We start from the raw sequence: 13,393 nt of genomic DNA on the forward strand, positions 1-13,393 counted from the left end.
GTAAAACACACGAGACCACTCACAACTTTGGGCACCAAACATACAGGAACAGTAAAACACACGAGACCACTCACGACTTTGGGCGCCAAACATACAGGAACAGTCAAACACACGAGACCACTCACGACTTTGGGCGCCAAACATACAGGAACAGTCAAACACACGAGACCACTCACGACTTTGGGCACCAAACATACAAGAACAGTAAAACACACGAGACCACTCACGACTTTGGGCACCAAACATACAAGAACAGTCAAACACACGAGACCACTCACGACTTTGGGCACCAAACATACAAGAACAGTCAAACACACGAGACCACTCACGACTTTGGGCGCCAAACATACAGCAACAGTCAAACACACGAGACCACTCACGACTTTGGGCACCAAACATACAAGAACAGTCAAACACACGAGACCACTCACGACTTTGGGCACCAAACATACAAGAACAGTCAAACACACGAGACCACTCACGACTTTGGGCGCCAAACATACAAGAACAGTAAAACACACGAGACCACTCACGACTTTGGGCACCAAACATACAAGAACAGTAAAACACACGAGACCACTCACGACTTTGGGCGCCAAACATACAAGAACAGTAAAACACACGAGACCACTTACAATCTTGTATCTTAATACAAAGCCACAAGTGACTTATATATATATATATAAATAATAAAAAAAGGTCTTTAGGGATAAGACTACATACATCCACGCAGAATTGCCAACACATACAGTAGTTTCTGACGCACTGTCCACAACTTTCTTTCACACCCAGAGGAAATTAGCATTTTAGAATAGACGGGGGAACCAATTGTTCTGGGTTGTTTGAATTAATTCAACCAATCACAATCATTTGCAGCAGAATAGAGGCGCGAGGAGACGGTGCCGTTTCAGAACAGTGTGGATGGGAAGAAATCTGACCCGAGTTTTAGCCACTGGGAGTTATTAGTATATCCACGCCTTGCTGTGTGCAGCTCACACCACAAAGACCACTGCACTTCCGCGTTACATGGAGCTCGTGAGGGGGAGGGGGAAGGGAGGGAAAGAGAGCGCAGGGGATAAAATGAATGTTGATAAGAGCCTTGACGTACGTCTAATGAATACATAAATAAATACAATTTATGTTGATTAGAGCCTTGGCGTACGTCTAATGAATACATAAATAAATACAATTTATGTTGATTAGAGCCTTGGCGTACGTCTAATGAATACATAAATAAATACAATTTATGTTGATTAGAGCCTTGACGTACGTCTAATGAATACATAAATAAATACAATTTATGTTGATTAGAGCAGTGCTTCCCAAAGTCGGGGTCGCGACCCAAAGGTGGGCCGCGAGCAGCCACGGGTGGGCTGCGAGATGATTAAAAAAAAAAATAAAAAATCAAAAAAAAAAAAAAAAAAAAAATTGGCAGGCCACTGAACTTAGAAGCAGGCCAGGACAGTGTTTCTAGTTGTATTCTAAAATTCTATTCTATTGTATTCTAAAATGTGACTATATGGTTTTATATTAACTTAATAAATAAACAAAAACGTAAAATCTACTTATTTCAACGAACATTTCAAAGTAAATAACAGATTATGCACATAAAACGCTGAAAACAACCGAAGCAACAATAGTATTTTAATGAGGCTATTATTATTATCATTATTATTTTGCAACAAGTTAGCCCTCTCATAAATAGCACATATAAATGAATAACTAACTTGAACTAACTTAATAGGATTGAAGTGATATTTGGCTTAAAAAATCGGTCACCTGGCAAAAAAAAAAAAAGCCTGACAATGTGCATTGGGCCGCGGCTCTCTGACGCCTTATTTTCTGGGTCCTGGCCTGAAAAGTTTGGGAACCCCTGGATTAGAGCCTTGGCGTAAGTGGCACGGCTTAGCCGCCCGTAGCTACAACCACTTATGTGAAGGCTCTACTCAACATTCATACAGAAAAAAAGAAATAACACACATCCTCCGTTTGTTGGTGCTGAGCCAAACTGTAAAAACAGAAATACATAAAACAAAGCGGGGCTCGCAACTCACTTGATGCTCCAAGGTGTTTTAATTGACAAAATAAACCTAATAAATAAATACATACTGCTATTATTTTGTCAATTAAAACACCTTGGAGCATCAAGTGAGTTGCGAGCCCAGCTTTGTTTTATCTACTCAACATTCATATACACACCCTTTCATCTCTCCCTCTAAAAAAGCGTGCATTTTGTACTTTGTTTGCATTTTGTACTTTAGTTTGTATATTGTATATTATATACAGTAGTGTTTGGCCTTTATTCTTTTTACTGTATGAAGCACAATCTCAGGGGGCTCATACAGAACCAAGCATTTCACTATAATGTACATTATGTGACAAATAAAAGAAAACTTGAAACTACAAATAAAGAGCTTCCATTTCCTTTCATCCGGTGGGTCCAGGCACATTGATTGATTGATTGAAGTGTATTTCAAATATGCAACATAACAAATAAACATCAAGTACAGATATAGCCTTAACACTTTGAGTGCCAACGACGAGATTTCTCATTAGTTCATGCCAACCGTTGAGTGCCAGCCGACGAGAGATCTAGTTTTTAATCGTAATTTTTTTTTAAATTATCGATTACCATGAATTCTTCATCAATCTAGCCTCACGTTACCAGTGGGGATCTGTCTGAACTCGAACAGGGAAAATACCGCCCCCTATCGTCTCTCCGGATGGTACTGCACCCCTTTGGATTGGATTGAATGAAACGCATGGAGAAAAAAAATAGTCCTGCTTCCACATTTTACTTGTCAGGCATGTAACCGTGAAGTCATCGCCCACCACCAGAACAGCGGAGAATGTGTTTCCAGTACCCAGCGTTGGATCAATAAACGTGATCGATATTTGGAATGGCGATCAGGAATTGGAATAATCTTTTTGGAGAACATCTGATCTGAGGTAAGGAATCTATTTGACCAGTCTTGGGATAATCAGAGCTATTTTCACCTATATATCAGCGTGTGCCATATGTGTGTATGTGTGTGTGCGATCAGAAAATAAGATAATCGATTTTCAGCCCGCTTCTATAGCGTGCATAAGTACATACTGTACTATCGATAATCTAGCGTTTATTTGAAAACGATTCATAAATAGGCCGAAAAATTACGTGTTGTGTATTCCAGTAAAGGGCGATTATCACAGAATCTTCTGAAACTATCAAAAAAAACGAGTGTTTTTCAAAATGGTATAAAACGGAAATTAACCGATTAAAAAAACAATCAGTTTCGACAATGTTGACTGCAAACAAGTCATTGATAAGCGACGGCCATATTAGACACATAGCCATAATTTAAGATATAGTTTATGCGTTCGCAAATATGAGAGCTCCGTCATTGAAGTGGGTGGTGGCACGCAACAGGGTTCCGGGGCACCGGACCCATGGCACTCAAAGTGTTAAGCCGTTCAAATAATAAATGTATATAAAAAAAATCTAAATAACAAAGAACAAACAAAAAAGTCAAACTCAATCTTTTTTTTTCTTTCATTTACATATTTGAAAATGAGTGGGAAGCATACACTTATTTAATCCCACCCCTAATTACTCATCATAACATACTATATTATATTTACTAATTCATACATTACTAGACTTATAAACACATGGATGGCCTACCTCTCTCATGGCCACACAGCCAAGACCAAACCATCTCAAGGCAAAGTAAGCGTAGGCCTACAACACTAGCAGAGGATAGTGGTTTCAAAGTGGTGCCGTCAAATGAATATAGCCCTTTAGAAAATCCACAACACCGAAGTGAAGTGAGCAAAAAAAAGTGGGCGAGACAAATGCCACCTTCATGAGTCAACCTGTAAGTGCACATTAAAGGTGGTAGAATAGAGAATTGAGCCCACTTACCAGGCCTGTGTCAACATAATTCATCCTGTGGGTCAATCTTTGAGTGCATGAGAAAGAGAGAAGATGGACATAAAAGTGCTGTTGCGTAAACCTGTAAGCACAAGTTAAACGTGGTCGAAGTATAGATACCAGACGCGCAGAGGCTGTCGCATTAGGAACGATAACATGCTGGTTGTCAGAACATGACTAAAAGTTATTCCTTATCAACATCTTTTACAGCGACATGTGACAAGCGGATCCAGAGGAAACATTGGAACCCCGGTCCGCTGCCCAATCACAGACCAGACTCGCAGTAATGAATCTGCAGCGATATATCCAGGGTTCCCACATGACATTGCAAAATGAAATTCAAGTACTTTTCCAAGCACTATCTTTCATTTTAACACTTTAATCGCCATGGGTTAAATTCATAATTTACCATCCCTCGCCAGCTCTATTTGTCTATGGAGAAGTTCCCCTTCTTTGCAGGGCTATAACTTTTTAAATTCTATTGCTAAATTGCCATTATTATGGCCCATTCAATGTCCTATATGTATTGTTCAGGGTGTAGCAACGTTAAACTTTTTCATTCACATATTCATACTAAAATATGGTCTAAAGTATAAGTATGTTTTTATCGTTTTCTGCAGCTTTCTTCAGAACGTGATTTATAGCCCTAAATGCATTATATTGATGATCAAATACAGTTTGGTAGGAATCTGTGAGAGATAAAAAATTTCAACTGGATGTGCTTCTAGAAGTTTCTACGTATCATCTGATGATGACCGGATGGGCGGGGGATCGTTTATAATTCCGTGGGCAGCGTTAGATGATTCATCCAGAGTGGGTCATATGTTCATCATAGCAGTTTATATCGAACACGTTAGAATATAACGCTGAATCTTACCGTGGCTTCCTCACGCCGCTGGCAGATGAGCGTGGAACAGAATTTTTTCTATTATGGGATGTAGAAATGCCCGATCCATTTCCAGGTTGTATAATAGTATATACGTCCAAATCATGTTGTTTTTTCGAGTTATTTGCACCGATCGATGTTCACTGTATCAATACGGAGTCTCTCTAACGATAGCGAGTGCCCGGACCACATATGGATGAGCACTACCGGTTCAAAGGTTAATTTCCGGTTAGCGATCTGCCGATCGGCCACCAGATGGCGCTCTTGAACCGCTAGAGAGTTCAGTGGAGCTTTGCAGTGTGTCTCAGGGCTCCGGAAAGGAAATATGATTTCGATGACAGATTTTTGAAATATTGACATCAAAGACGAGTTACAGCGTCTTCGGCAGAATGAGCATGGCTAGGAATGACGTGTAAACTCGTTCACGGCGATCATAGTGTTAAAAAGGGCATTTAAAAGGATACAATTCACTTTTAAATGCGTTTTTTTATTTTTTTTTTGGAAAAGAAAAAATCTCATCCAATATTTATGGCTTAAAACCAATTTCCGACAATTAGTTACACTTTAGATAAAAAAATAAATCCAATTTCTTGATTCAGAACTATTTGATCATGGATGAACAAAACTTTCAATGCGAATGGTTGATTTGAATTTCAAAGACGTTTTAAGCACCTTGTAAATATTTCTTAGCTGTTTTCAAGGAATTCCAAGCCTTGACTTTTTTGGGTAAAAATAAATCAAGCACTTTAAGCCCTTCAAGGACCTTGTGTGAACCTGCATATCTCCAGCAGCAGACGTGGTGTTGACGGAAGGCCACGCGGCCCGCAAAGAGAAACACCCACTAGACACACAGTTACTGACAGCTGGACATTCTGACGGGTTCTCATCAGAACAACCAGGGCTTTATTATTCAAAACCAGATACCTTGACAACATGATTCCACTGATAAATCATCACTTCTCATTGGCCGCAGGTGACAGGATATAATGAGTAACAGGGGGAAAGAGGCTCCCTGTAGAGGCATCATCCGGATACTGTATGTAGATATTACAGTGGGGCCAGGGGAGGAAACTAACTTTTTGGCTTACCAGCCAACTGGCGAGTAGATGATTTTTTTTTTACCAGCCAAACAGATTTTTTTACCAGCCAAAAATTATTCTTTTGTGGAAGATTAACAACTCTAACAAAGACTCTTTTTGTATCACAAACAGTACTGTATTTGCAAATCTGGTATGTCATAAATGTATAGATGTAGCAGTACTGTCTATCTGTATGTCGTGTATGTCATATGTTATGATGAATTGAAAATGGGGGACCCTGATGTAAACAAGACGAAAGTCTTTCTCTGGTCTGCATCCCCTTAACAATTGTGTGTATTGAGCTGTACTGTACCCATTCTGCAATCTGTTAATAAAGTTTTCAATCAATCAATCAATCAAACCACAGACGGAACTATGTGTTGGGGAAGGGTTCCGCACGGACCATGTTGTTTGTTACTTTCCTGTCAGCACACTAGCTCAACGTCAACATAGTTCAGTTTAACATTAATAAATGTTTAGCATCGTCTTTCGACATCCCGCCTCAGACTCCTATCCTTCTCATGATTATGAATATGTAACGGAACGTAGGCCAATCTCGCTAACGTTACTCGACCGAAATCTTTAGCAACATGATTCACTGGTACTACTAGCTAACGTTAACTAGCTCCCGTCAAACGAACGGGTTGGTATGGCCATTGCGTTATTTATATTTGACATTAGCTATTTATGGGTGGAATATTCTGATTCTAGCTCACTAGATCAGTCACATTAAACTTTCTTTGTCTATAGCTTGCTAGATATGTAGCTAACGTTAGCTAGGCTAACGAAGCTCTAGCTAACGTTACTGTCCAGTGTCCATGCAAACCACTCGTCTAAGGGCTAACGTTAGCTCACGTTAATTACCCCCTGTATTATTTTCAGATAACTAACAGCACACCACTTCATGTATGATCCATTACAGCTAACTAGCTAGCCATGTTAACTCCCAGCTATTCCAGTTGACATTTCTGACAGGCATTTTCCGAAGTTCATGGTTTTTTTGTTTTGTTTTCTTTACTTAGTCGCCAGTGTGGCGAGTGGTCTTCATGAATCATTCGCCAAACATAAAAAATACTCGCATTTGGCGAGTAAAATGGCCTAATTTCCTCCCCTGGGTGGGGCGTCTGGTGGGTCTAAGCCTCGGCGGTGGTGCGTCTGGTGGGTCTAAGCCTCGGCGGTGGTGTGTCTGGTGGGTCTAAGCCTCGGCGGTGGGGCGTCTGGTGGGTCTAAGCCTCGGCGGTGGTGCGTCTGGTGGGTCTAAGCCTCGGCGGTGGGGCGTCTGGTGGGTCTAAGCCTCGGCGGTGGGGCGTCTGGTGGGTCTAAGCCTCGGCGGTGGTGGGCAGAACCCTCACAAACAGCGTCTTGGTGTCCAGAGTCTTCACGGCAGAGTCGACTGGCAACTCTGGAAAAGAGAGACACAACAACATGAGTGTACAAAAAAGAAAGCGTGAGCACATCATCCCAGTCCCGGCCTCACTCCACTGGCTCCCCGTCCGTCACCGCATTGATTTTAAACTACTTTTAACTGTTTTTAAATCGCTAAATGGCCCGACACTACCTGACCGAGCCCCTGCGTCTCCACACCCCACCCAGAGCCCTAAGGTCAGCCGACCAACTGCTGCTAAAGGAACCCAGGTCTAGGCTCAAAACCAGAGGGGACAGAGCCTTTTCCATAGCCGCCCCTAAACTGTGGATTAGCCTAGGTCACTACTTTTAGTCTTTTTATGGCTTATTTTGTAATCTGCTGCACTTTTCTTTCTTTTATCTTTATTTATTTCTATCTGAACCCTTGCACTTATTTGTATTTGCACTTTTTGCACTATTATATTTAGTATATGTACTGTATATGTATTTTTGCTCTATGCTTTTATCTGTGAAGCACTTTGGTACAGTCACAACTGTTGTAAATGTGCTTATGATTATGATTATGAGTGTATTAATTGGTGAGGAAATGATTATGGCTGGTACAGTTAACCAACGCTGTTTCAGTAAAGTAGAGCTTTCGTACACAATAACGGGTCAAGATAAACACTGAAGAGCTGACAATAAGCGCCTTCGGACGGGAGGGACTTTTCTCATAGTTCAGGAACTGTTGGAGGAAGTCGCCCTTTTCTGTTGTGTTCACTGCATCGTAGTAGTGGAGCGCTACAAGGACCTTCATCAATTAAAAGCTCTTTGTGGTTAACCTCTTAACACATTCATGGCCAACCACGTATATATACGTGTTTGGGCGCCATGCTTAAAGGGCCAACCACGTATATATACGCGATAAACTCGTTTTTAGCTTTTATTGCATTTTAATAACCTACTCCAGTGGTTCTCAAACTTTTTACACCAAGTACCACCTGAGAACGTAGCTGGCTCTCCAAGTACCACCATATGACCGACTGTATTCAGTCTATTCAGCTATGCACAGTTCACGCAGGAGGCAAATGTATTCCTAATACCATTATTTATTGTTAACTTTTGTCAGACACAGCCACAATGTACAAAGGGATAGCACTTTTTTTTTTTTTGCTTTTTTGTAAATGTTTTCAAGTACCACCAGCAGTACCACCAAGTACCACTAGTGGTACGCGTACCACAGTTTGAGAACCACTGACCTACTCAATGTCACGGAGCGGCACTGCAGATATACCCTACTCTTGGGATTCGGAAAAGTGCATTACCGGCCAGATCCTGGTAGTGGCGCTGTCTCGAGAATGGAGTACTCCTTGTTTTCAGACCGGATGTTATTTTTTTCCCATTCTGGCCTACTTTTTCTGTTAGCCTGAAGCTATGCCTTCATCAGATCGCAAGGAATACTTTTTGCGACGCCAAATTCAGTATGCAGTAAAGGAATATAGCATCAGCCAATGGACATATCGATCTACCAGATGGCGATCAATAACTGGGAAATCCTTTTTGGGATCCAACTGACCACAGGTAAGAGCTACTTGACGTAAATTACAGCCCGATCGGGCCTTGTTCTCATATCCAACCCTCTCATCAGCGTATGAGGCTTCAATAACGAATGCCGTTATTGGTAATCAATAATCAGAAACGACTTCCCCCGCCCGCCCCCCCTTTCATGCATTCATGTTGGAACATGATATCGATCATATGCATTTAGATTTTTATCTCTAGCTTGTGTATGGCCAAAACGCCAATCGATTTAACGTTATTAGCTTAGCGCCCTATAACTAGCTTTGCAGGAATGACCCCAGACCATTCCGATATAACGTTCATATTCACAACGCTATAAAACGGGAACGTATTGATGAAAAAATTATTTCTTTATGGCATATTGAAGGGAAGGTTTATAGTGTCAATTGACAATGACAATAGACACATAGCAATAATTTAAAATATAAATTTAGCTCTACAAACAACCTCACGCATAGTTAAACCCAGAAGCTGGCCTTATAGAGTGGGGCACGTCTAATCCCAGTGGCCGTCAATGTGTTAACGTGCACTGGCACGTAAATATCCCGCTTTGCACTTGCGCGCATGTCACGGCACTTTGCGAGCGTCTAGCGGCTTGGGGCTGCATTTTACGCCAAACATATAAATGACCGTTCGAAAGATCTATTTATTGCCGTTCGAACGCCACCTCACTCGACCAAATCCGTGCCTCGGTTCTCGAGTTACATGACGATATGTCAGGTGAGCGTCTTTTTTTACGCGGCACGCTTCAGATAACCCCCCCCCCGGACTCCCGACGCTCCAGAACTGCCAATCATCCGTTGATGGCGAAAATGATTGGTCAGCGTTGTAGCCAATGAGTGTAGCTTTCCAACGATACCCCACATGGGGGGGGGGGGGGGGGGTGGAAATACAGGAAATAGGTGAAAGTTGACGAGCGGAAACGAGAAGGAATCACACGGCCAGATGAACGGCTGTGGAGGAGGAAATGGATTGTCGAGAGCTTTTTTTTTTTGTCACACGGTTTACCTGGAAGAGCCATTTCTGAACGGATCTTTATAATAAAAAAATGTGGCAGGAGTATGTACAGTACCTAGCATGCTTGATGGAGGAGGGGGGTACAGGTAGAATAATAATAATAATAATAATAATAATAATAATAATAATAATAATAATAATAATAATAATAATAATAATAATAATAATAATAATAATAGTAGTATTGTCTCACCCTGGGTAAGGTCTTGGTCCAGGTATTATTATTATAATAATAATAATAATAATAATAATAATAATAATAATAATAATAATAATAATAATAATAATAATAATAATAATAATAATAATAATAATAATAATAATAATAATAACAACAACAGCAGCTCACCCTGGGTAAGGTCCTGGTCCAGGTATAATAATAATAATAATAATAATAATAATAATAATAATAATAATAATAATAATAATAATAATAATAATGTAATAATAATAATAATAATAATAATAATAATAATAACAGCAGCTCACCCTGGGTAAGGTCCTGGTCCAGGTATAATAATAATAATAATAATAATAATAATAATAATAATAATAATAATAATAATAATTTAATAATAATAATTTAATAATAATAATAATAATAATAATAATAATAATAATAATAATAATAATAATAATAATAATAATAATAATAATAATAATAATAATAATAATAATAATAATAATAATAACAGCAGCTCACCCTGGGTAAGGTCCTGGTCCAGGTATAATAATAATAATAATAATAATAATAATAATAATAATAATAATAATAATAATAATAATAATAATAATAATAATAATAATAATAATAATAATAATAATAATAATAATAATAATAATAATAATAATAAAAATAATAATAAGACCAGCTCACCCTGGGTAAGGTCCTGGTCCAGGTATAATAATAATAATAATAATAATAATAATAATAATAATAATAATAATAATAATAATAATAATAATAATAATAATAATAATAATAATAATAATAATAATAATAATAACAGCAGCTCACCCTGGGTAAGGTCCTGGTCCAGGTAGAGTTTGAGGCGTCGGCTGCGGAGGCCAAACACCCTGGCGCTCTCAGCCAGCAGGCCGTCCTGGTTCAGCCCGTTCTGACCCACCGGGTTCCCCAGGAGAACAGTCCCCACCGTCCCGCTCTGACACTCTGGGAGGGGAGGAGGGAGGGAGGGACACACACTGATTAACACGCTGATTAACACGCTGATTAACGGACTGACTGAAATACCGAATGACTGGCTACACTCACCGAGAGTTATTGACCATCTACAGGTCTGACTGATTTATTGAGTTATTGATTAGCAAACAAACTGACTAATAAACTGATTGAAATCCTGACTGACCTTTGTACTGTCTTCTACCATCATGCACTCTTCCACTAATTAATCTTCCTCGTCTATATTACTACCTACTATTATGTCTCTACTACTAATGCACTGCAGCACCCAAGTCTCAGCACTGTTTGATGAACATTGTTACTCAGCTGAGAGAGTCGTACCCTTCCTGCTGACCTGTCGTACTTTTAAGTCGCTTTGGATAAAAGCGTTCAGCTAAATGACTAAATGTATATGAAGTATACCACGGCATACATACCTTATGCATACTGCACCTTATGTGTATACTGTATACTTACTTCATCAGAGCATATATTTAGCATTTTTAGATTATATATATTAGATTAGATATTTATTGTAGGGCAAATATAACTGAGAGGGCATACATACCCTCATCTTGCACCTTGACCTTCTTACACTGCCTACATGCCCATATGCACATGTCTAGAGTTAATTATATTGTTTACACTGCATATTTCTATTTCATTTTTACTTCTCCACTGTACTATAATTCTATGCATCATGTCTTCTACTACAGTACCTCCCCTCCCCCCTCCTGCTATGATGCCTGAATTTCCCCCAAGGGGATCAATAAAGGAATATCTTATCTTAAATGTATGACTGACTGACTGACTGACCCACAAACTACATCACTGACTATTGGATGGAGTGAGAGGTAGGGCTGAGCCCACACGTTCAAACCTTTGTTCGTTACGTTGGCATTCGAATTCTAAATCAACATTCGAATTTTAAATGTTTAATAAAAAAAAATATATATATATATATATATATATATATATATATATATATATATATATATATATATATATATATATATATATATATATATATATATATATATATATATATATTTTATGTATCTATTCATTCTGTTTAAACCAATGGGTTTTTTCTTCACAGTTGCAGATAAAGATTAGGCTACACTAATATTATAGTATTAAAAATGATGAGTTATAGTCATTAAAGAAAGTTGATTAAAAAAAAAAGAAAAAAAAAAAAAAAAAAAAACGAATTTAATCAGATTAATCACTTTATTTAAATTTAGGATTTAGTTTGAGGATATCTATTAAAAAAAAGAAAAATGTAGTACTGTGAGTAGGGTGTGTGTCTGTAGACGGAGTGAGAGGTGGATCTAGCAGGGTGTGTGTCTGTAGACGGAGTGAGAGGTGGATCTAGCAGGGTGTGTGTCTGTAGACAGAGTGAGAGGTGGATCTAGCAGGGTGTGTGTCTGTAGACAGAGTGAGAGGTGGATCTAGCAGGGTGTGTGTCTGTAGACAGAGTGAGAGGTGGATCTAGCAGGGTGTGTGTCTGTAGACGGAGTGAGAGGTGGATCTAGCAGGGTGTGTGTCTGTAGACGGAGTGAGAGGTGGATCTAGCAGGGTGTGTGTCTGTAGACGGAGTGAGAGGTGGATCTAGCAGGGTGTGTGTCTCTCAGACAGAGTGAGAGGTGGATCTAGCAGGGTGTGTGTCTGTAGACAGAGTGAGAGGTGGATCTAGCAGGGTGTGTGTCTCTCAGACGGAGTGAGAGGTGGATCTAGCAGGGTGTGAGTCTGTAGACGGAGTGAGAGGTGGATCTAGCAGGGTGTGTGTCTCTCAGACAGAGTGAGAGGTGGATCTAGCAGGGTGTGTGTCTGTAGACGGAGTGAGAGGTGGATCTAGCAGGGTGTGTGTCTCTCAGACAGAGTGAGAGGTGGATCTAGCAGGGTGTGTGTCTGTAGACGGAGTGAGAGGTGGATCTAGCAGGGCGTGTCGTACCACCAGGCTGTGCGTTGCAGAGCTGCAGGTTGACGTAGGGGCAGAGCAGCGGGGAGGAGCCCGTGGAGGGGGCGGGGCCGGGGGCGGAGCCTGCCGATGTCACCGACAGGGTTTTCCCGCTCAGAGACTGGAGGTCCACGTTAGTGCTCAACTCTGGGGAAACACACACGGAGGGACGAGACGTTCACTGCCACCGCTACACCCATTACCAAACCAACCTCCAGGACGTTCCCACGATGTGGGTGTAGTGTGTCGTGTTACTTGGGACAGCTTCTACTTCAGCATCATAATAATAATGATAATAATAATAATAATAATAATAATAATAATAATAATAATAATAATAATAATAATAATAACCGTTTGTATATAACACAAGATTGCAGCTCAAAGTGCTTTACACAAAAAACTAAACAAAAGGATAAAAAAAAGAAATGAA

The 13,393-nt window shown here is 39.8% G+C and overlaps 1 protein-coding gene across 1 annotated transcript in view; it reads right to left on the reverse strand.

Annotated features, from left to right (window-relative positions):
• Positions 1–5,661: 5,661 nt before the first annotated feature.
• The window catches only part of iars1 (isoleucyl-tRNA synthetase 1), a 202,370-nt gene continuing 194,638 nt past the window's right edge, over positions 5,662–13,393 (reverse strand). Inside the window, exons 31-33 of the mRNA XM_084315958.1 lie at positions 12,955–13,107; positions 10,839–10,991; positions 5,662–7,280 (exon numbers count right to left, since the gene is read on the reverse strand). Of these exons, the coding sequence (XP_084172084.1) occupies positions 7,198–7,280; positions 10,839–10,991; positions 12,955–13,107 (389 nt within the window). The 3' untranslated portion in view covers positions 5,662–7,197. The remainder of the gene's footprint in view (positions 7,281–10,838; positions 10,992–12,954; positions 13,108–13,393) is intronic.

The sequence above is a fragment of the Notolepis coatsorum genome (genome assembly GCF_963971535.1).
Source record: "Notolepis coatsorum genome assembly, chromosome: 6".
Classification (NCBI taxonomy): Eukaryota; Metazoa; Chordata; class Actinopteri; order Aulopiformes; family Paralepididae; genus Notolepis; species Notolepis coatsorum.